General features: G+C 45.2%; 1 protein-coding gene across 1 annotated transcript; it reads left to right on the top strand.

The window, feature by feature from the left end:
• Positions 1-800: 800 nt before the first annotated feature.
• GABRP (gamma-aminobutyric acid type A receptor subunit pi) lies at positions 801-22,969 on the top strand. Its single transcript, XM_025866623.2, has 10 exons — positions 801-950; positions 5,260-5,356; positions 5,832-5,950; positions 9,952-10,019; positions 10,818-11,035; positions 13,129-13,211; positions 16,640-16,777; positions 17,151-17,303; positions 18,000-18,187; positions 20,372-22,969. Exons 2-10 carry the CDS (start codon positions 5,304-5,306, stop codon positions 20,672-20,674), a joined length of 1,323 nt encoding a protein of 440 aa, XP_025722408.1. The 5' UTR covers positions 801-950; positions 5,260-5,303; the 3' UTR covers positions 20,675-22,969.
• Positions 22,970-23,113: the final 144 nt, after the last annotated feature.

The raw sequence follows: 23,113 nt of genomic DNA, 5'->3' as shown, positions 1-23,113 counted from the left end.
GGGCAGAACTTAGGGGTCTGCACACACAGTTGAAGCCCTTCTGTTACAAAGTTTGACTGGCTCTGGAGGACGGATGCCCCTAAAGGGACTTCGCAGGGAGTTAAAGAACCCTCTGTGTGAGGGACAGGGATGGTGAAGGCGAAGAGATCGAGAAATCTAGCCAGATTTTTCCCCAAGTCCCTCCCACTTCTTTCTGGGCTGGCCTCCTCAGCCTCCAGCCTCCATTCCCTTGGCCCCTATATCTCTTTTGAAAACTTCCCAGTCTGGAAAGCATGATGGCCTCAGATCTACAAGTCTCCTTCCACATTGACTAGACTTTCTGTTGATTCTGAAGGTGCTCTTAAAATGCCCAAGGAATCAGAATTTTAGAAATGGTCAAGTTCTAGCTCCAGGATGGGAAGCTGAAGACTAGAGAGGTAAAGTGGCTTTGCCCAAGGTCTTACATGCTGCTAAGTCCTGTTCCATGACACCAGGATAGAGGTGTCCTCAAAATTCAGAGCCCCGGACTCGTCTTCCAGGCATGGTGCGGGGGGGGGGGGGGCGGGGGAGTCACCCACTGTATTTGACTTTCATGGGTCTTTGACCTCAAGATTCTTCTCTGGCTGTGGTCCAGGAGCTCAGTGAGACACCAACTCAGAATCAAAGCCCCGGCAGCCAGTAGTCATAGCAGGAGCTGGGCGATTCCCACAGACACCCAGGACCAGGTCAGAGCTCCACCCGAGGGAGGAGCTGTGGGAGGTTCTGCCTACTTGTCTGCCTAGCCGGTCTTGCAGCTCTGCCTTCCCCATGAGGAGAGCCACTCCATCGGAGAGTGGCCGTGTGTGTGTGCATCCAGGAGGGCAGGGCTGAGGATGAGGAGATTCTCAGGGACCCAGAAGACCATGTTCTGCCCAAATGCCCAGCCTGAAGGCCTGAAGGTCATGCCGTAAGAGAGCGTCGGCGGCATCCTGGTAAGAAAACTGCCGGCCCCTCTAGTACTTGGAGGGAAGAAAGGGAAGGAACTGCAGATAGAAACTCTGCTGGGAGTGAGGGGAGGCAGCTGGGGCTAGAATTTGCTGAGCGCCTACCTTGTACCAGGTCTCACCACGGTCTGAAGAACTATTGATTACCATCCCGTTTTATAGTGGAGGAAGCTAAAGCTCAGGGAGAAATAACACTATTTCAGAATCAGAGGCAGAGTTGAGATTAGAGCTCCTCCTGTCTGACCGAGAGCCGCAGGTGCTCCTTCCTCTCTGCACTGCCCACCAGGGCCCCCACACCCCACAACTTCACCTGCTGTGATTTTTGTAAGGAGGTTCCCATGGCAATAATGTTTTTCCTCGCCTCGACCTAACTTGGGCTCCACTCCTGCTTCCCAACAAATGATTCTGTCTATGTGGAAGTGACAGAAGCCAGGGAACTCTGCCTGAGTGGGAAGGAGGCTAGAGCATGAAATGCTTGGGGTTCACTGTCTATGTAATGGAGATTCTGGGAATGGGAGCGGAAATGTGCGCTTATTGGAATTACCTCTGCTTCTCAGAGCCGATCCAGAAAAGGCTGCCATCTGCCACCTGGGTGATACTGGTGACCCTGTCCTTCCTGAGGTGATGCCAAAATGAGTTCCCTCAAAAGGACACTACAGTCAGCTCCTACCCTGGGTGGCCACGTAGGGGTATAGGAAGAGCTTGAGCTTTGGGCTCTCCTGGTCAGAGTGGGATCACTGAAGTCCCCATAGAAGACGTCGAAGGGGGAGGAGAATGAAAATTAATATTTATTGAGTGCTTTCTGTTCCCATTTCCAGATAGGAAAGCCCAGACTCCGAAAGGTTAACTGACTCAGGTGTGTTGACCCAAACCTCATGCTTTTCTACTAGTAGAGGCGGGATCTTGGCAGAGAACCCCGCAGAGTAGGGTAAAAGTTCCTAGGCTGCCCCTACTCAGGAGCCTCTCGAGACCTGAGTACTGTGTTTCCTGCAGGTGGGAAGGGCTAGATGCAGCTGGAAATCTCCAGGTCCCCTAGAGCTGTGGGGACAACCCTCAGGGCACTCCCCTCTGGTGGCTCAGTGCATGGCTCTGCCAAATGCCATTCCCAGTGTCTGTATCAGCACTGGTGGCCGGAGCCTTCATCCAGGCAGGCAGATACACAAGTCATCACTTGATGGTTGGTTTCTCTGCCGTGTGGGGTGAAGACCTCAGTGCAGTTGCCACTTGGGACATAGTGTGGATGCAGCACTCTATCCCAGAGGTGGGCTGGTGTAAGAAGGACCAGAGTCAAGTGGAATCCCATTCACTTTGGGAGCTGGGGCCCTCTTCCTAGATGCAATGCAAAGAACAGGGACCTGGAAGGCCTGGATTCAAATCATGACACTTAATTGCTCTGTGGCTGTGGCCAAATCCCTTTACCAATCTGAGATTCTAGAAATTCACACCTACTGAGCCCAATGGTCATGAGAATTAAATGCGATTAAGCACAAAGCACAGCACCAAGGGGGCACCTAGGGGGCTCCCTCTTCTTCTTTTTTCTTCCTTACTAAAATGAGACATGCTCAACAACCTGACCAGAGCGAGCAGGGTCACGTGTGGTCATTTTTCCAGGTCTGGTGTGGGCAAAGTTTTTCAGACACGAGATTCCTTGGAGCAGATTCAGAGGCCCAGGCCCCTAACACAGCGAAACGTGATTCAATAGGGCCCTAACATGGGGAAACGTGATTTGATAGGAGTCTTGGAGCTAAAGCTAGATTGTTCTCCAACTTGCCTGATAAAATTCAATTTCCTATAGGAGGAGGAAGAATTTAGAAATATCCCAAAATGAGAATGAAGCTAATTCAGAACAGACTAGGAAGAAGTCACAGATGGCCATGGGCTAGAGGGGAGAAACAGAGAATAAGTGGGTAAGACAGTGTTGGTGGGCAAGTCTCCCTATCTTTGCCCAGCATCCCGAGGGCCCAACCTTCCTTTGTTCACCTGGCAAATGCAAACACTTTCTTCAAGAATCTAATGAACTTCTCTATGACTTCCATCCTGAGACCGTCCCACCCCTCCCCCATGGAGTTGACCACTTGCTTCCTTTGCACACCATGTATCCCTTTGCCTCAGCCCCTGTCATAGGACAGTCACAGGGAACGCTGTGTCACTTCATTGCTTACAGTCCTCTCTCTCCCTAGACGGGAGCTCTGGTGTTGCCTCATACATGTCTGATTCCCAGGAGGAGCTTGTGAAGCCTTTGGAAAATTGAATGAAGGGATGGAAGGGCATGGGAGCCACTCCCTGGACCCTGTTAAACTTGATGCTGGGGACAGGGGAATGGACCGAGACTGGGAAGATGAACTGGGAAGAAGGTTGGAATATGATCATTGGAGGAATGACAATGTTGACTTATCAAAAGATGAGAAGGACAGGGCTAAGGCAGAGAAATATGACAGAGCGCAGAGTTCCAGGAGCTTACATTTGTGGAAAGATGGTCATCACTGGTTTTGTAACAGTAAAAAATGTGGCAATAACTTAGTACCATACGCAGAACATGTGTTGTATAAATGTTGATATATTGATCTGATGAAATACCTTGAGCCACTAGAAAGAATGAGGCAGATCCGTAGGAACTAAAAAACTGGCATTGAAGAAGAGCGTGTGTCACAGGGCAGGGGTTAGAAGTGATGGGGTGAGCTTGCCTGGATTCATGGGCTCTACAACCTTGGGACTGTTTCTTATCCTCTCGAAGCCTCAGTTTTTTCATTTGTAGAATGAGGAGAACGGTAGTAATTACCTCAATGAGCTGTTGTAAGGGTTTCTGAGGTTCTCAGCAGAGTGCAAGCATGCATTAAGTATTTAAGAAATGTTGGCTATCGTTATTAAGCAAAAAAGTAAATAGCAAAAGATGCATTACTATCACCCCAACTTTACTTTTTAATTTTTTTCTTCATGCAGATATGCATGCATATAAATATACAATAATATATGCATAGAATACCCAACTGTTAAGAGACAACTGATTGAGGCGTCAGCCTAGAGAAACGTGAGGGAGGGGTGCTCTTTTTACACTTTCTATTTTTAGGGATATTTGGGGCTCACAGCAAAATTGAGCCTCCCCACCCCACCCCATGCACAGCCTTCCCCACTATCACATCCCCCACCAGAGTGGTACATTTGTTAAATTGATGAACCTACATTGACACGTCATTGGGACTTACTCTTTTAATTATACACTTCTACCTTGCTTTCATTTCTACAATGAGCATGTATTTGTTTTCTAGGTAAAATTAATATTAGTTGATTAGTGGCTAAATGGCACCTTAAGCCCCAGAATGGCTAGACTCTTGAAAGTGGCCCGGTTCACAGAGGTTGCCACAGAGGAAGGGCGACCCTCCCTGAGACTGCCTGCCTCGGCACAGGGCCTGAACCACACCCAAGAACCCCCACTCTGCTGTCACCAGCATGATAGGTCACAGGCTCACCTGCCTGGCTGCTGGCTACTCTCTCAGGATGACCACCTGACAGGAGCTCCCAAGCCTGAGGAGACCAGGCCCCTGGGCCATGTCTTCCCTGACCATCCTCACGCATACACAACGCTCACTCACCCAACTGGCTGAATGGCTTCAGAGCACCCAGGGAGCAGGTCTGGGAGGCTGGGAGAACAGCGAACATCATGGGTGCAAGACTGCCAGCCCCGGGCTCAAAGTCTCCTCTGATACTCACTAGCACAGTGACCTTTCTGTGAGCCTCTGTTTCCTCATCGCAATACGGGATTAACCCACCCACCTCACAAAGGCACGGTGACAATGGAGTGAGGAGATCTGTGAGAAAGTATCTAATGTATTCCTTGGCACATGGAAGGTTCTTGGGAAGTTTGTTTGTTTATTATCGGGAAGTTTTCATTTCCTGTCTACATGACCTGCTTCGGTCATGACAGGCCCAGACCCTTGGACAAATGGCATTATCAGGGTGAGTGCCTAGTTGGGGGTATCATTCCTGGCAAAGTCAGGATAAGGACAGGGAAAGGACAGTCTTGGGGCTTTCCAAATACACAGCCCAGGATGAACTGGCTGCATTTCTGGTGCTGGTGGGCCACTCTCTAAACGAGGTGTCAGCCTTTATTTGGGTTGGATTTAAAATGTGATCCTCCAAAATGAAGTCATGCAGGCAATAGGAGCTATAACCAAATGGTGTGGAAAGACACTGCCCCCCACACATTCTGAGAAAGTACTGCGGCTGATGACCCACAGGATGGAGATGGGCTTGGAAGAGGTGAGCCCTTTGGGTCACCTCTCCCACCTTGTTTCCCCAGGCGATTTCTGCTTTGGTCCCTCTCTGTGTGAGCACCTCATCAACATGAAATACAGTCTCCATTTGACCTTCATGTGTCTGAGTCTCTTCACTCCAAGGTGAGTTTGCTGCCTCACAATGACCTTGGTCGGAATTGCTTTGCATATATGCATGAAGTAGGAAGTGGGCGCGGGTCCTCCTACTTAACCAATGCCAAGAGAAAGCCTATCCATCCACCTCCCTCATACATCCTGACAACACAACTTCCTGCCGTATATTCTATCTGGAGAATGCAAGCTTCCAAAATGGTCATAGATGGATGAACCCCTTGTGTTTTTTCTAAAGACCCTTGAAGGGTTTCCCAAATTACCTCAACATTCTGATGTATGGCAAATGGGTAATAAAATGGAGTGGGATAGGGACATATTAACTCAGCAGCTGAAAATCAGAGATTTCTCTCTAGAAAAGTCACCTAGTGCTAGTACATGGGCACAACATACACACATACGTGCAAACACAAGCTCAAGTTTATGTGTATCCATGTGTATTCACACCTAAATAAGCACATGCACCGATACCCATTTTCTTTTCCAGGATATGTATCCAGGGGAATCAGTTCAACATCGAGGCCAGCAGAAGTGACAAGCTCTCCCTGCCTGGCTTTGAGAATCTCACAGCAGGATATAACAAATTTCTCAGGCCCAATTTTGGCGGTAGGTCATCTTTTTTGTCCAGGACATCAATTCAAAAGGACAAGAACAGAGGCAATATGCAGAGGAGGGTTTCGGGAGATTTTAGTTGACTCCATTTTCTGGTCTGCAACCAGTTAAGGATGAGCAATGATGGTCGAGGACAGCCAGTGGTTTTCACACTACTCTGAAGAATGTGCTTTGCCTCTCAACCTGCAGGATAAAGAAATCCCCTTCCCTTCTGAGGAGGTCACCAGAGCCTCTAACAACCTCTTACACACTGTCTTCCTTCTGCCCCCACTTCCAGTGTCATTATTTAAGGAACTCGCCAGGACCACACCAGCTAGCCTTCCAGCTTTCAGCCTGGTCACTCAAGGCTAACCCCCAACTGTGCCACCTGGATGACCTGCCTGGGCCCTTTGCCTGCTCGGAATACCTGCCTATGTCCCACCATCCTCAGCATAGAGTCCAGAGCCCCTTGGCACATCAGGCCTTCCCAGCCCGGCCTCTATCTGTCTGCCAGTCTTGCCAGCCCCAACTCCTCCCACTCTGCCCTGCCAGGAGAGTGCCCCAAACTCTCCCTGACCCCCTTGGCTTCCCTGGTCTCCATGCCTTTGCTGAGACAGTTTATCTGCTGAGAATGGCTTCCTTCAACTTGACTCCCTGGCAAAATGCCAATTTTTCAAGTCTGAAATCAAAGGCTTCCTCCTCTGAGAAGCCCGCCCTGATTCCTTTAGGCCCCGTCCCCATTCTCCATACTTATACTTCCGAATCATAGCCATTACAGGGCAATACCATCATTGCCGTCTCAGCTTCAGCCTGCAGCCCCGTGAGGGAGTCTTGCTTTATTTACCTCACTAACCCCAGCAGCAGCTCAGCACTTGGCATATAACAAGCTGTCAATTGGTATTTGGTGACGGAATGAGGCAAGGAGGGAGGGAATGAGACGAATCCCATACCTCCTCAGAGGGTCTCAGTCTCAAATGTAAGATCAACCAAAGTGGATTCTAGCGTTTCCTTACATAGAGCAGAAAGTGGCGTCTCTACTGCTTGCCAAGCACCTTGGCTTTCTAAGCCCCCTTTCTGTGAAATGGGGATATATCTTCCACCTCATAAAGGGGACTGATTGAGATGGAGTGTGTCAACATGAAGCATGGCGCCTGCCACATCATCAGGGTGCATGGGTCTATTTTAATCCCTTTCCTTCCTTCTTGCTCCTCCCCTCACATGATAAAATTCTCTGATCAAATCTAGTATTAGTGGGTTAGTCCAGGTCCTCTGAGGAGCAGACACCAAAAGGTGATTATCCATGCAAGATATTTATTGGGGCAATATCTATGACAGGACGTGGGGTGGGAAGAGAGGAAAGCTGACCGTGGCGGAAGGAGAGAGGGAGGACAGGAAGGTTGGGCAGAGGTGTCTTCGACTATGGTGCAGTTCTCTGTGTGTTTGGAAAGGCCCTCAGGGAGACCTTGAGCCCAAGTTCCCATCAGAGGGGTCTCCCGTCTCCGTGCCTTCCAGGCACAGTGTGCCTAAGTATCCCCGCCACACTCAGTCATTGGTGGGGTGCAGCCTGTGGGAAGCATGGCCTCAGAGCAAGTGTGGTAAAGGATTTCAGAGCACAGCAGCTGGGCCAATTACACCCACTTCAGTTGGAGATCAGCAAGACCATCTTCATGGCCACACAGTAAAGAGTTGAGGTCCTTAAGTTAACAAACCTAGGAAGGCTTCAAGCTCCCCTGGTCTTCCCAGGCCCAGCTGAACACTAATGACAAGCATATGAGTCTGTACACCCTGGTTAGGTCCAACTTCTCTGCCTCCCAAACCCCAAACAATTAGGCCAGGATACTGTCCTTCTTGTTGCCTGCTCACAGGCCGACAAGAGGCAAGGTTCTTGGGCAAAGTGCCCATTCCGAACCTGGGGTGGACCCAAGGAGTGTGAAGCCCAGATCCACCTGGGCTGAAAAGGGGGCAAGGGGTGCTTTCGTCAAAAAGAGGGGAAGGGCACAGGCCCCAATACCTTGGCAATCTGTCTTCTAAAGGAAGCTACATGTATGTGGCAGCCTGGTGTTCCATGGAGGGACCGTGTTCTCTATAATGTCTATCCACCTGGGTTCTAGATCCCTGAGGTCCTTAAGAGACAAGACCTCCATAAGGTTTTTCAGGGAATGAGGTAGCCAGAGCACAGGTTTGTAAGCTGGCCCTAGGAACACTGTCCAGGAACTAGCGTTGACCTCTTTGCTAGGAGGAAGCTGCCCTCTGGTGGCACAGCTCACTCTTATAACTCAAGGGGAAGAAAGCAAGTTCTGGTCCATAAAGAAGCCAGGTGAAGCAAGGCCTGGACTGGGCTATCTGGAAACAAAGGAAACAGAAAGCACAGCGGAGTGGAACTTTTGTGCGTGTTCTGTTCTCCATGTTCCTCAGGGAGCAAATGACACTGATCCACTGCCCACTGTGCTCCAGACACTTAAAAAGAGATCCTGTAACCTTCCCAACCCAACCCTCAAGAGTAGGCACGAGTAATTCTCTTTCGCAGGTGAGAAACTGTAGCACAGAAAACTTTAGCAATTTGCTCGAGGTCACCCAGCTACGAAGTGGTGGACGTGGGATTCAAACCCTCTGACTCCAAGCTCCTTTTCTGAATTTCTGCCTTGAGGGGCAGAAAGCCACTTACCACCATGCTCCTTCAGCACCTTCCAGGGCCTGTCCTCAAAGATCTCCCATTCTTCCATCAAATGCTAACACCAAGTATTAGCTAAACTATTTTTAATTGCAGTGGTTCTAAAGCTCCATTTCCAAATCCCTACCTATATTCTATGGCTTGGTTTCCTTCAGTTAATAATTAGGTTGCTTTGTCCGATTCCTACCAAGTAGATGGTTTTGAGTTTCCTTTGAATTCCACCTCTCCTCTTCCTGGTTAATGCATTGTCACAGTCCCCTGAGGCACCCCTACTTATTTATTGCAAGTGAAAGCTATTGCAGCTATTAACCTGGTGAGTAAATTTGTTCCTTTTCCAGAATTAGCTAGGATTACGGAGGTGATGGGGAAGGGAAGGCAAGTGCCATTTACTGAATCTCTATTATTATGCGACAGACACAGTCCTGGGACTTGGTACATATAATTATTTTTGAGCACCTTCTTTACACATATTTCCTCCTGCCACCACCCTGCAAAGAAGCTGCCACTTGCTAATCTCATTTACCCTCTCCATGACACTATGATGTCCGTTAGCATTGTCTCTACTCACAGGTGAGAAAAACGGTAGTTCTGAAAGATTCAGTAACTTTTCCCAGCTGTGAACTCACATGTTTCTCACCCCTGGGCTTTTCTTTCACATCTCCAGTCTGAGGAGAAGCAGACTGCCTTGGCCTGGCTTCTGAGAATGGGCTCCAAGACCTCTGTCTCAAGAGCTAAGACCGGCACTCTCAGGAGTTTGGCCTGAGGCCCAATATCTGTGTACCAGCTCACAGGGGGGAGGTTCTGGAATTCTAAATAGTTTAGGCTTTCTGGAGAGTAAAGGAAGAGGAGGAAAGTGTCAGGAGGTGAACAAGAGCTCAGCCATGAGCACTCTTGAATGCCATCTTGTGGTAAATTTACTTAGTTGAGGGGAGGAGAAAAAGATCTCGGTGCACAAATTTCCAAATCTCGTACTACATCTCTAAATAATTTGTCTCTTGCAAGTACCAATGGAAAAATCCTCCAAGTAAGAAGTAACAAATACCACTACATCCTTTAAAATATGCACTTGTGAACACAGCGTGGTCTCTCTTACATATTAAGCTATTTATATATTTGTGCATTTTTTATACAAAAATTTTTCATACTTTTTTTTTCATTCTACACAGTGGTTCCTCCTGACGAGGGGAGGATAGAAATTTACCTTTCACTTTATGTACTTCTAGAGTGGCTAAAATTTTCCAATAGGCCAGTGTTACTGTTGTGTTTTCTGATTTTTAAAACATTGTGCTAATGTAGTGTGTTTGTGTTTCTGTGTAAGTCCTTCTGGTGTTTTCTTCATTCTTAGGAGAACCAGTTCAGATAGCACTGACTCTGGACATTGCAAGTATTTCTAGTATTTCAGAGAGTAACATGGTAAGTGTGGCCCCTTCATCTGCCACCTGAGGTGTCCTTCTTGTGTTTTATGGGGATGCACTTTCTAGCTACTCAAAAACAGAACAGAGACCCACAGCCCCCATGCACTCGGAATGGCAGAAGCTGGAGACCTATCCCGAAACTCAAGACAGTGGAAGATTCTGTAAAACAGATTTTCTGAGTATCAGGAGGAAAGTGGATTCAAGGGCCAGGAGGGAAAAGATGAGGAAGTGGAGCGGGTGCATTTGGTGGGGATAAAAACCAGGGGGAGACAGAAAATGCAGTGGGGAAACCTGTACATTATGTAGAGCCTCCCAGAGCAGAAGAGAAGATAAGCTGATGAAAACTGACAATCACATCACTGCTTTCCACCATCCTCTCACTTAAGAGAACTCATTAAAGACAAAGTGACATTAAAGGCAGGTTGCCAAGAGGGCCGGCTGTGCATTCCGGGTAAATGCTGGACAACCTAAGCACTTAGCTCACCAAAACCTTCAACAACTCGGTGGGGCCTTTGGGACAGAGGACAAGCAAGTTAAGGCCCTGAACATGCTCCTGTGGGGCTCCCTTTTGGCAGTGAGTGTTATTGTCTAGAATAAATAAGGTGCTTTGTGCTCTTATTGCTATAGGCCCCTCCCCCAAGAATAAGACTGTTCACCAATGTCTATTATAGTCTGTACTCTTGACCTAAGTAGAGGTGGGAAGGGGAGTAAGACTTCACCCCTTTCCTTCCATTTTCAAACTCTTTCCCTCCCCCTCCCCCTTCCATCCGTTTCCACTACCTGGCTTCCCCCTCAGGACTACACGGCCACCATATACCTCAGACAGCGCTGGACGGACCAGCGGCTGGTTTTTGAAGGCAACAAGAGCTTCACTCTGGATGCACGCCTCGTGGAGTTCCTCTGGGTGCCAGACACTTACATTGTGGAATCCAAGAAGTCCTTCCTCCACGAAGTCACTGTGGGAAACAGGCTCATCCGCCTCTTCTCCAATGGCACAGTCCTATATGCTCTCAGGTGATTGGGTCCCTACCACCTCAGGGCTGAATGGGGAAATAGCTGGAAGAAAAGGCATGAAATATACCCTGGGTAGTTCTGACCAGCACTCAAATAAGCACGCTGAGGTCCTGCCCTTCTCATGCTCCTGCCTTCCTAGATTCTTGTCCCAGTAGTAGAAGAGCCCTCCTTCAGCTCAGTTTGACTCAACAAGCAGCCACTGAATGTCTGCTCTGTGCCAGACCCCACAATGAACACTTAGAATACAGAGCCAAATGAGACATTGTCTTGATGCAGATGGATAAGCAAAGGAAGTCCAGAATCCCTGGGGGGCTCCGAGTTGGGGAGTAAGTTAGCGGTTTGTGGTGATGCTAGAGGAAGCTTTCATAGAACTCTGAACGGAGTCTTCAAGAGTTTAAAAAAAAAAAAAAAGCTAGCAAGGGAATAAGGGCAATAGCAAGAGTGACAGAGAGGCAGGTCTACGTCAGGAATTTTCTTTTCGTGGGGCTCAGGGGAGGTAGGGTTGTCCCAGAATGCATCTTTATTTGTCTGAGTCATTTTTCTACAGAGAAGCCAAGTGCAGTGGCCCCAAGGCCTCTGCCATCTGGAGCCATGGGCTCCCCTCTGTCCCTTTCCCAAATCCCTGAGGCCAAAAGTTCCTTCCACCCAGTTATGCATCAAAGGGCTTGCTGCCTAGAATAGGCAAGGTGCCCCCGAGATGCTGCAGGAAGCAGCCCACAGGCAGAGGCTCATCACTGCCTGTACAAGGGATGTGCAAGGACCAAGCAAACCTTATGCTCCCACGGTCCTTGGGGAGAAGGCTAGGAACCAAATACTCATGGGACTTATCTTAGATCCCAAGTAGGAGGCTGACATTATGCAACAAAGCCTGAGCTATCCAATAAACTGAATTTTTGAATTGTTCATCTGGCATTCCTCAGCTACACTGAATTTTGCAAAATCCAGCCAAAGCCCCAACCCTTCCTTCAAGAAGCCAAACTAGACTTCTCCCTTGACCCCCAACTCCAATCAACATTAATGTCCCCCTTCCTGTGCATATATATGTCTGTCTTCTGTCTGTATTATGCACATAATACAATCTGTCCTGTGCAAGGATTATGGATGATGACTGTTAACAGCCTGGCTCTAGAATCAGACACATTTAGGGGCAAGTCCCTGTTCTGTCCCTGCTCTGTGACCTTGTGGAAGTTGCTGGACTCTCTGAACCTCTGTTTCCTCAGCAGCAAAAGGAGAATAATATGTCCTACCTCATAAAGTTGTTGTAAAAATTCAAAGGGATGATGCATGAGACGCACTTTGGCCTGGGACTGGCTTGGGGTAAGCACTCAGTGAATAGTAGCTGTTGTCACTCTCTGTCTTCCTGAAATGAATGTGAGCTTCCTCGAGGTGGGCACCATGCACGCATCATTTCACTTTCCCCCAAGAACCCAGCACGGCGCTTTAATAAATGAGGGTGCTTAATAAAAATATGTGACACTGAAAAAAAAGGAAGATAGAGTTCGGCCGATTGAAATCTCCACAGTGAGGGCTTTACTGATATTTAAGTGAATGTCTCTGGGTGTCGGTCCCCAAAAGCCACGGTGCCCTCCAACGTCCTCTACTTCCTCCGAGAATGCTGATCCCCCGCAGGAGACAGGGTCCTTGAGAACTGCCCAGCCAGGAGACGTGGGCTCCAGCCCCAGGTCTGCCACTAAGAGCTCTGTGAGCTGAGGCAAGCTCCTGAGTCTGTTGTCACATGAGGCCAGTAGTGACAGTGTTCTCTGTTCTAGCTCCTTGTGGGTTTGTCATGGAGATTAAATTTTAAAACTGATGCAAGAGCATCTCAAGCCAATGAGTGATTTTCTTCTGCGATGTTGTTGCAAGTTTGCCTCTTCGTTGCCCACATTCCAGCTTCCTCCATTCTGGACCCCAGCTTTGACCACATCTCAAAGGTGTTTCTTAGCACAGAAAACCTCAGGAATGTTTTGAGTGTAGGCTCCAAGTCACACATTCACTGTAAGAGTCAAGGTAAAAGTCCTGTTGGAGTGGCCCTTAAAAGGGAATGTATCATTTCCCCCATATCACTCCTTTTGAACCCATTTTTCCTTTCTTAGAATCACAACGACTGTTGCGTGTAACATGGACCTGTCGAAATACCCCATGGACACACAGACATGCAAGTTGCAACTGGAAAGCTGTGAGTATATATTCTGCAGGCCCCTGAGATGACTTTCCTGGGTGACTTGACTTAGATCAGTGTATTCATGAAGAAAGACATAGCAGCCTTTCTTTTCTTGGTGTTGATTCCAATTGATTCAGCCCTTCTGAGTGTTTGTCCAGAGAGATTTGGAGACCTCTTAAAGACAACCCTTCCGACATTACATCTTTTGGGGGAGGACCACTGTGCATCGGCACTAAATATTCTACCTAAGAGCAGACAGGACAGCCAGGGACACGGGGGTCTATAGGACAAGGAGTGGGACTCAGAGTCAGAGAAGGCACGGAAGCCAGAAAGAACACAGCAGAGGTTAAAAATGGTAAAGGACTCAAAGCAATCATTGACACTGATTGCACAACCACTTCCAACTTTGAAAAGAAGTTGTTTGGTGTATCTACATAGCTTCACACAATGATGTCGGGAGGGGGCATCTAAACTGCAGTCTGAGGACTCATGATGAGGAATGAGCATTTTATTCTAAGTTGACGTGTGTCAAACGGCATTGTTGAGTAATCGCCATTGTTCTGAAATGCCCACCAAACTTGGGAAAGTGCTACCTGTGACAGGTGTCCCGGGGAAGCGATGCCTCAGATGGGAGTCACTAAGGCACCAAGGGATGGTTTGTACGAGGAGGAAAAACCATAGTCAAGCCCTGGAGATCAGCTCCTGACAGGAGGACTCAAGTGGTCGATGTCCAAGAAGCACAACCATTATGAGGTGACAGTCATTTTTCAGAGGTAGACATTTAATTAAAGACTCAGACAGGCAGATTAATTACTCTATTGATTAAATGCATGCAAAACCTCCTTAGAGCAATGCAACTATTTGGGGGCAGAATAAAACTTGAGGTTATCAAAAAGAGAACTCATTTTCAGCCCCACATGGAAAAAGTAATGGCCCTCCATGTGTGGCTCTGCTCATCTCAAATCCCACGAGTGAGATTCTCCCGGAAACTTCAGCACTCGGCTTGCACAGAGTACCATCCCCAGTGAGCAGAGGAAGTTTTCACTGAGTGTTTATTAGCAGTTATTTGGGTACAGAAACTTCACCAAGGGTTTTTTTTGTTGTTTTTTTTCCTGAACACCATCCCTAGGAAAGATTTCCTAGCATCCCACAAGAGCCATGATAATGTAATGATTGCGAGCATTTAATAGTTCTAAAAGTAAAGTGTCCAAGTAGAAGCTTGTACAACTCACTTGTTTAGGTATTCTTTTTTTATTTCTTGGGGATCCTAGGCCTATTTGGACAGTATATTTTGGGGTACTTCTGAGAGAAAGCCCATAGGCAATTTTTACCTGGAAAGCCTCTAAGAGCTCAGGACTACTTCTCTGCCCAGTGGAGGGAAAATAACCTCTGCTAAACAGTGCGTACCACAAGCTAAGACTTAACAGAACGTTAGTCCTGACGCTGGGCCCCATCTCCCAGTAGCCTGGGAAAGTGAAGGCAATACAGTTGCACGTTTAAGATCACAGGCTCAGGGATGAGTGGGTTTCCCTGTCACTAGCTTTGGTGGCTTTGAGAGACTAGAACTAACCTCTCCAGACCCCACTTTCCTCATCAGTCAAGAAGGAAAAATAATAGTATCTGATTCAAAGAGTTATTTTTTTTAACAGCTTTATTGAGGTAAAATGTATGTGCCATAAAATTCAGCCCTTTCAAGTGTCAATTCAAATATTTTTAGTCAATTTGCCAGGTAGTGCAACCATGGCCACATTTCATGGTTAGAACTTTTCCATCAACCAAAAAGATCCCTTATGCCCATTTACAGTGTCTCCCGTTGCCACCACCAGCCCCCAGGCAACCATTAATCTACTTTCTGTCTCTATGAGCTTGCTTTTTCTGGATATTTCATATAAAAGGAAGCAATACAACATGTGGTCTTTTGCATCTGGCTCCCTTCACTTAGCATGTTTTTGAGGCTCATACATGTTGGAGCCTGTATCAGTGCTTTGTTCCTTTTTATTGCCTTATTCCTCGTGATTCCATATGAAAGAATACACCTCCCTTTGGCTTGTTTCCACCCTGTAGTTATTAAGAATAATGCCACTGTGAACATTTGTGTACAAGTTTTTTTGTGGACGTGATTTGATTTCTCTCAGGCAGATACTTGGAAGTGGAATGGTGGATCAAATGGTAAATTTGTATTCAAGTTCTCAAGAAACTGCCAACCTGTTTTCCAAAGTAGTTGTACCATTTCACATTCCCCCTGGCAATGTTCCAGTTTCTCCACATTCTCATCATTGGTTATTGTCTGTCTTTTCATGACAGCCATTCTTACGGGTGTGAAGTGGTATCTTACTGTGATTTTGATTTGCTTATCCCTAATGGGTAATGGTCAGGCATCTTTTCATGTGCTTATTGACCACTCATCTATCGTCTCAAAGAGATATTTTGAGGATTAAATGAGACGATAATGTTATAAAGCACTTAGAAATGTAATTGCTCACTGAATGACAGCTATATTATCATCACCATCATCACCCATGGGTTTTGGGTTTAGACTTTCTGAAGGTACAATCCTGGCTTTGTTTTTAACTTGCCTTGCTATCCTGAGGAAGTTATGCAATCTCTCTGAATCTGAGAATTTTCATGTATAAAATGGGCAAAATATTACAGTTCCTCAATTCGAAGGCACAGCATTTATCAAGTAACATTTTAGGAAAAAAATGTAAGCCCTACTTCATATGTATGCATGTATGCATGTATGTATGTATGTATGTATGTATGTATCAACTCTAAGATCCATCCCAATTTCAAAAACTGTAAAGAAAAAAATTTTTAGTGAAGAAATATAGAAATATCTACCTTGCAAGTTTGTGAGAACATTAGAGATGTAATGTATAAAAGGCCTACCATAAATGTTTCATAACAGGTAGCTATTATTACTATTATGAACTATATTAGTAAAACTGCTTTGAGATTTATCAAACGCCTAAGTTAACAGACATCAATAAAGGGGCTGGCTGCAGGTTTCTTGTTTTCCGTCGTTGTGTTTGCATTTAAGCCATCATGGAAATGTGAACAGGCCAACTGTAAAGTCGCTAAGAACACTGCCAGAGATGCTAGACTGTCCTGAAAAGCACTATGGAGCGTGGGGCTGTGTGTGTTCACAGATAGGAGTTCAATAAATATCATTTAAATAATGAGGGCGGCTACTTCTGGAGACCTATCACCTACCAAGTCTATGTGATACTTAGCACAGAACCGGTTTTCGATTGATGGCAAACAGCCCTAGCAGGTCGTCCTGTTCTGAGGAGACACTGCAATTGCACGTGAGAAATCATGCCAAGTTGTGCATGGGATCACCATCAAGACAGAGCTCCTGCTGCCCCCACATGGTAGTATTCTCCAGACCAGTTCAATCTGCTACCTTCTTGCACTGACCAGAGCACTGTTTTCCTTGCCAGGGGGCTATGATGGAAACGACGTGGAGTTCAGCTGGCTGAGAGGGAATGACTCTGTACGTGGGCTGGAAAACCTGCGGCTTGCTCAGTACACCATACAACGGTATTTCACCTTAGTCACCAGGTCGCAACAGGAAACAGGTGACTTGTGAGACGCATTGCACAAAGCACCATAAGTGGGTTGCATTCTGAGTCAGAAATACCATCTCTTTTCCACTTTATCTCTTTGGGGCCCAGGAACCTCTCCACAGTGCGCTAGGGCAGGAGGATTTGGGCCTGGCACTCTTACCGGCTTCATGCTCAGGATCATGGGTGGGGGTACATGCACCCCTCTACATCTCATTTTATACAACAGCACTTTCTCTCATTGAAACTATAATGACAGCTCATGCTTAACCAGGTTTTGGTGAATAACAGATAACTTAATGTGAATATAGCTAATTAAACGTCCCATAGGGAAAGCACTCTGCTGCGCGAGGAGACATGATTTCCTATCTCTTCTTTACCCTATCAGGAAATTATACACGACTGGTCTTGCAATTTGAGCTTCGGAGAAATGTCCTGTATTTCATTTTGGAAACCTATGTTCCTTCCACTTTTCTGGTGGTGCTATCTTGGGTTTCGTTTTGGATTTCCCTCGATTCAGTTCCTGCAAGAACCTGCATTGGTAAGCAGCTCCAACAGGAGACTTCTAAGAACTGGGGTTACAGATCATTTTTGTTTCTTTTTACCTTCTACCAATTATTTGTTTGTTTGTTTTTTTTCACTGATATTCAGAGGGCAGTTCCAGGAGTTGGTGTCTTTTTTTTTTTAAGATTTTATTTATTTATTTGAGAGAGAGAGAATGAGAGATAGAGAGCACGAGAGGGAAGAGGGTCAGAGGGAGAAGCAGACTCCCTGCTGAGCAGGGAGCCTGATGCGGGACTCGATCCTGGGACTCCAGGATCATGACCTGAGCCGAAGGCAGTCGCTCAACCAACTGAGCCACCCAGGCACCCAGGAGTTGGTGTCTTGAGACACCTTTTACAGAGAGAAAGAGAGAGACAGTGCCTTTTAAAGCATGTCTTACAGTGATAAGAGAGAATCGTGATTGGATGGTCTGTTACCAGTTATTTTTCATACTGAACACTCCCCTCCAATGGGAAGACAGAAGGTGAAACATTTAGAAAACCGTATCACTCATATCCATTCAAAATGGACAAATCAATCCGGTTCTAGAAGATCACAGATTTTTCAAAAATGAGCTGTTCCATTTCTGAGTTCTGTCCCCCTTTGCCAACTCCTGAATGGTGACAGTCTGCCAGGTAAAGGTGAAAGTTTCACTGGCCACTGATGTGGGAACATTGCCCACCTGTTTTCCCAGGAGTGACCACCGTCTTGTCAATGACAACACTGATGATTGGGTCCCGCACTTCTCTTCCCAATACCAACTGTTTCATAAAGGCCATCGATGTGTACCTGGGGATCTGCTTTAGCTTCGTGTTTGGGGCCCTGTTGGAATACGCAGTTGCCCACTACAGCTCCTTACAGCAGATGGCAGCCAAAGATAGGGTAAGAATTTTGAGGGCCCTGTATATGATTCATCACTTACCATGTGCTGATCTGTAGAGATGACCCAGATTGGTTCCCATCCCCGAGTGATTCACTTTGCTCCAGCGATTGTCATCCTTGTTCAGGTGGGGGCATCTGGAAGTCATGGCACCTTTTGAAAAAGACTGCTCTTTTTGTCAAGTACAATGGGATATTAACATGTTTAATCTGCTAGCAGAAAATAACTGTTGCCTGTATGCAACATGAAATCACAACCACAAGAACAAGCATCCATGAAAAACCCAATATCAAACCAAGTGTGATCAGCTGCTTACAAGTTTCAGATTAATATGTATTTACTATTTAATTCTTTTGTTGCATTCTTATTTTCTTAAATTATACAAGTAATTGTTTGCTGGAAAATGTATGGAAAAAATTAAATGGCAGCAAATTTCTCAATTTAGCATATTTTTCTGCTAACTGGGAAAGACTGCCATTATCTGAGTTAGCAGTGAAACACTGTGGTCCAGCTCTCAGAATAATAACAACCGTTATCATCAATTGAATGTTTACATGCTCCAGACTTAGTCACAGCCCTTTGCAAACATCATTTAAAGTACACATAACAATCCAGTAAGGCTATCCCCATTTTTATAATTGTGGAATCTGAGGTACAAGAAGGGTAAGTGACTTATCCCATGGGATATAGATAGAGTTAGAGCTAGGATCTGAACCTAAATCTGCTTAGCTCCAAAGCCTGACACTTATCTGTTATTCTCACTTGCAGTGGGCAGTAGCCAACCTCTTAACTATTGTTCACTAAAGGCCCATGGAACCCTGGGAGTCTCTGGAAGCCCAATTTGATAAACACTGGTACACTAAAGCTCATGTTAATAAGCAAGAAAGTGATAGGGGTCAGCACAAAAGAGATATCCACCTTTAGCAAAGCGCCAGGACCACAAAGGGCCTAATGGTGAGGAATACCATTAATACCTACCTTCTTATGAGGTAGGTATTAATATCATCACCATTTTGCAGGCAAGGAAACCGAGTTTTAAAGGAATTAAGGCGACTAGGATTTCACAACAGCAAGAGGCAGAATAACCGAAAGACCCGGTGGCCTTGTTCCCTTGTGTGAACAATTTCATACAGTCATATTACCCAATACCAGAGACAAATGATCCTATGTGCTAGCCAAAGAAGAATATGGATTTCATTTTATTCTCTGTAGGCTTCTTTAAGGAGACAATGGTTAATTACCAAAAATAAATAAATAAATAAAAATCTGGATTTGGTAGATTGGCAAAAAGGGATTGGAGAACTACTAAAATCCTTCACCTAAGTCACCAGAAAGCCCTTCTTTTGCTGTGTGTAGAATAATAGCTTCACTACAGAGTACTTGCTGTGTGCTAGACATCTCCTTTAGTCCACCCAGCAGCTTATCAGATGGCTACCGCTGTTATTCTAAATTTACTGCTGAGGACTTCTGCCACTCAGAGAAGTGAGATGGCTCATCTAAGACCTCACAGCTAGTAAGTAGCCTGGCCAAGGACCCAAACTCTGCTGTCTCCAACTTCACCACACTCCCCACGTGCTATGCCATTCCAGGCATGTTGGAAAATGACAGCTCCCCGGAATTGTAAGGAGCATCACTCTTTCTGTTTGTGTGGCAGAGACTTTTAGACACTGCCAATTTCTATTATCTCTCACAATCAGTTAATTCCTCTTCACTAGGACAGAACGGAATTCATCAAACACCTGCTAAATGCTTTACTCAATGTATACCATTTAATCTTCCCATCCTTCTCATGAGGTAGGTATTGATATCATCACCATTTTGCAGGCAAGAAAACCAAGTTTTAAAGGAATTAAGGTGACTAGGATTTCACAACAGCAAGAGGCAGAATGGAATTCGAACCCAGACCAGCTAACTTCAAAGCCTGAGCATTTAGCACACAGCTCTGCATATCAATAGTAGGCAACGGTTGTTCTTCACAGTATACAAGCTGATGACCTAGGGATGGGTGCCTATAAGCGGGTTAACAGGACTGCCAAGTCTGGCTCACCGGCCTATATCTGAGACATTCAATGCCACTTTCTATTAAACCTAATTTTTCAATACTTAGGCTTCTAAGTATTTAAATATCTAGCTATTTGTTTTGCTAAGTCAAGTCTTTCAAGCTAACTGAATTGTCTATGATCTAGGGGATGGCAAAGGAAGTGGAAGAAGTCAATATTACTAACATCATCAACAGTTCCATCTCCAGCTTTAAACGGAAGATCAGCTTTGCCAGCATTGAAATTTCCGGGGATAATGTCGACTATAGTGACTTGACAATGAAAACCAGTGACAAGTTCAAGTTTGTCTTCCGAGATAAGATGGGCAGAATTGTTGATTATTTCACAATTCAAAACCCTAGTAATGTTGATCGATATTCCAAATTACTATTTCCTTTGATTTTTATGCTAGCCAATGTATTTTACTGGGCGTACTACATGTACTTTTGAGAGTACGTTGAATTGTTTGCATGTCATGGTTCTTCAACAGAACAAGGAAATGATGTAAATGGTATTCTAAGCCAAGGGTGTGCGCTAACCCAATAGTACTACAAGTGACTAAAATAACATTTGAGCATTCCTCCTCAAAGTATATTCCCCCAACCATTATTTAAGCTGTGTAGAAGTCCGAGTCTTGTAATAGAAACATCAACTCATTCCCTTTTTATCTTTACCAAAGACATCCCCATGGACCCTAAGATTACAAACCTACTCAGAGTTGACTATTTGCTCAGTGGCTCCCTGGTCTGCATTTACCTCATATAAAAAATGAAAAGGAAGTTATTATATGTATTGAGTAACCCTCAAGTGTCAGTGGTTGTTTCTAAATTAATCATACATGCTATTTACTAAATCTCTACAGTGCTTGTAAAATGCATTGTTACCTATTTAAGGAGTAACATTTTCTAGTTTTTGTTTTTGATTAAAATGAAATGTGGGCCTAAGTCAATTCACTGGAAGTCACTGCACTAACTCAATACTAAGATGAGTTTTTAATACAGTATTTAATACCACAGCAGAATTGTCCCCAAATTCCAATAAGTTCCACCACTGAAAAATCAAATGTAAATGAACAAAACATTAATGGATCAACAATCTCAAACATAAATTTGTTTCTAAGATATAATGCATTTCCCTGAATCCAAACTGAAAGGGCTCTGGGGCTTTATTCCCCCTTGATATGTCTTATTTTACCACTATACGTATTCCAGTCCTCAACAATGCGAAAGCCCTTTCCCCACATCAGGGATAGAAATGGAAGATTTTTTTAAAAGCTGATTCTAAGGAGTCTTGCTTTGAACTGTTGCCATCAATACTTGCAGAACCGAGTCCATTTCTATCTGCTTCTCTGACACTGAGCACCACTTTCCCAGCAGCAGATCTCCTGCATCTTTCCAAGAGGAGCCCTTATTCCTATGCTCTAGTGACCAGGGCCGATGCTTATTAGATCATGAACTGCATTACCCAGAAACAAGTGGCTTAGAACAAGTAAGCTTGGCCTTGCTCGGAACCCCGATCCTTCTAGCTGGATTACTTGGAGTAGCTTATCCTGCATGAGTAGGAGAATGTTGGTTCTGAGTCCTGAACTTCCTGAGTAACAGCGGGACTTGTTCCAGAACCTACGTGCAGGCTGCAGATGAGCTATCTTTTCCAAGTCCAGCCACTCTCACTTTAACACAAGAAGCACATTATGTGCATCCTTGCTCCTTGGTTAAGCTTAGCCGACAGCATTTTTAAGTGGAGATTTGCCAGGGTGTCATGATAAAGGCTTTAGTTCTGCCTCAATCTTCATTAAAAGAATCTTGCCTTCTTTAATTCTTTAGCTTCCTTTTCTAATAAATGTATGCATTTATCTTTTCTTTCAGAAATAAACCATGGCTTCTCTTTTCTATAACCCCCTGTACCATAAGCTCTCATTCTTTTCCTCTTTTTGATAATTCTCATGATTCAATGTGTATGCGTAGAAGCCCTTGAGCTTTTAACAAAATGTTTCTAATGGGAATGAAGGAATTAAAAGAGGTGGAATGTGGTTGTATGGTTCAATTATATTTGTGATTAAAAAAAAAAGGTTTAAAAGGAAATATCTGCCCGGAAGCCCTGTTCAAGCATTACATATTTTTTAAAAAGCCGTAAATGTGTGAAACTGTGAAATAAACATACCATACTAGCTACCCACCAAATCAAGTGGTCATCTGTAGAATGAGCAGTGTAAGATCCCGTTTGGAAAAGGTATACATCATAGCGCAAATTCAGTGGGCTCACAGTCTAACATCTCCATGTTTCCCCCCACTAGAGACAGTACACATACACATTCACACACACACACACACACGTACACATTCCCCTACTATTTCCTGCCAAGGAAGATACACACTGGAGGCACAATGTCTTTCTTTGAGATCACTGCACCACAACACTTGCCTTGCAGTTAAACAGCTGGGCCCGCTGCTACTGAAAGATCCGATGCTCAGAAAATGTCACAGATTCCCTTCTAAGCCTTCTTCATTGTTTTGGAATTCATTTTTGTTTTTGTTGAATGATATTTTTAAAGTTTGAGAATATACTTTGGGGGAGAATTCTTGCATTTTGTATCACTCTGACATTTATGTAGGCTACAACATAGGAGTTCTCAGTAAAACTCCTAAAATTTTAGATCTGATCCATGTATCCTACCTACCGAGATCGGTCTCAGAACTCACTTCATCCAAAATATTTCTCGGGTGAAAGTACAAAGACTAACCTCATCAAATTTCCAAAGACATGAAACTATGTAAGGGTGAGAATATTCCAAGTCATGGAAATATGATTTTTAATTACCTTGATGTTGGGAATATCAATATTCTCAATATATGAAACTATATGTGGGTGTGTGTGTATATATATATATAT

The sequence above is a fragment of the Callorhinus ursinus genome, unplaced genomic scaffold, assembly GCF_003265705.2.
Source record: "Callorhinus ursinus isolate GAN/ISIS: 27379988/994484 unplaced genomic scaffold, GSC_fseal_2.0 scaffold3, whole genome shotgun sequence".
In the NCBI taxonomy this organism is placed as follows: Eukaryota; Metazoa; Chordata; class Mammalia; order Carnivora; family Otariidae; genus Callorhinus; species Callorhinus ursinus.
The sequence above is the reverse complement of the archived record's forward strand: the minus strand, read 5'-3'. Positions and strand labels throughout refer to the sequence as shown.

Bases quoted from the DNA above. Each gene is read 5' to 3' on its own strand.
- GABRP (XM_025866623.2), top strand. From the start codon at position 5,304: ATGAAATACAGTCTCCATTTGACCTTCATGTGTCTGAGTCTCTTCACT. The intron at 10,020-10,817 runs GTAAGTGTGGCC...CTTCCCCCTCAG, and splicing joins GTATTTCAGAGAGTAACATG to GACTACACGGCCACCATATA. The intron at 13,212-16,639 runs GTGAGTATATAT...TTTCCTTGCCAG, and splicing joins CAAGTTGCAACTGGAAAGCT to GGGGCTATGATGGAAACGAC.